General features: G+C 52.4%; 1 protein-coding gene across 1 annotated transcript in view; it reads left to right on the top strand.

Moving 5' to 3' along the window:
* LOC119589307 (hemicentin-1-like) overlaps positions 1-269 on the top strand; it is a gene marked incomplete in the record, with an annotated part of 75,735 nt that overhangs the window by 21,551 nt on the left and 53,915 nt on the right. The window contains 1 exon segment of the mRNA XM_037937929.1: positions 41-173. Coding sequence (XP_037793857.1) covers positions 41-173 — 133 coding nt within the window.

Genomic DNA, 269 nt, shown 5'->3' with positions numbered 1-269 from the left:
CTCCTTTCCTTCCTCTTTAACTCTCCCTCTCTCTCCCCAGGGTCGCATTTTGAGCGCGTGGAGGGCATAGTCGGGGGTGACCTGACTTTGCCCTGTGACGTCACCCCGCCCACCAGTGACCGCGTGGCTGTCATTCTCTGGTATCGTGACAACCACCCGGATGCCATGTATACGTAAGTAATGTTGTGGTTTGTTTGTTGTTAATGTTTTGCGATATGAAAATGCTGTCGATTTGGAAACGAGGGGATGGGCGGTGAAGCATTAGGTGG

The sequence above is a fragment of the Penaeus monodon genome, chromosome 25 (assembly GCF_015228065.2).
Source record: "Penaeus monodon isolate SGIC_2016 chromosome 25, NSTDA_Pmon_1, whole genome shotgun sequence".
Classification (NCBI taxonomy): domain Eukaryota; kingdom Metazoa; phylum Arthropoda; class Malacostraca; order Decapoda; family Penaeidae; genus Penaeus; species Penaeus monodon.
The sequence above is the reverse complement of the archived record's forward strand: the minus strand, read 5'-3'. Positions and strand labels throughout refer to the sequence as shown.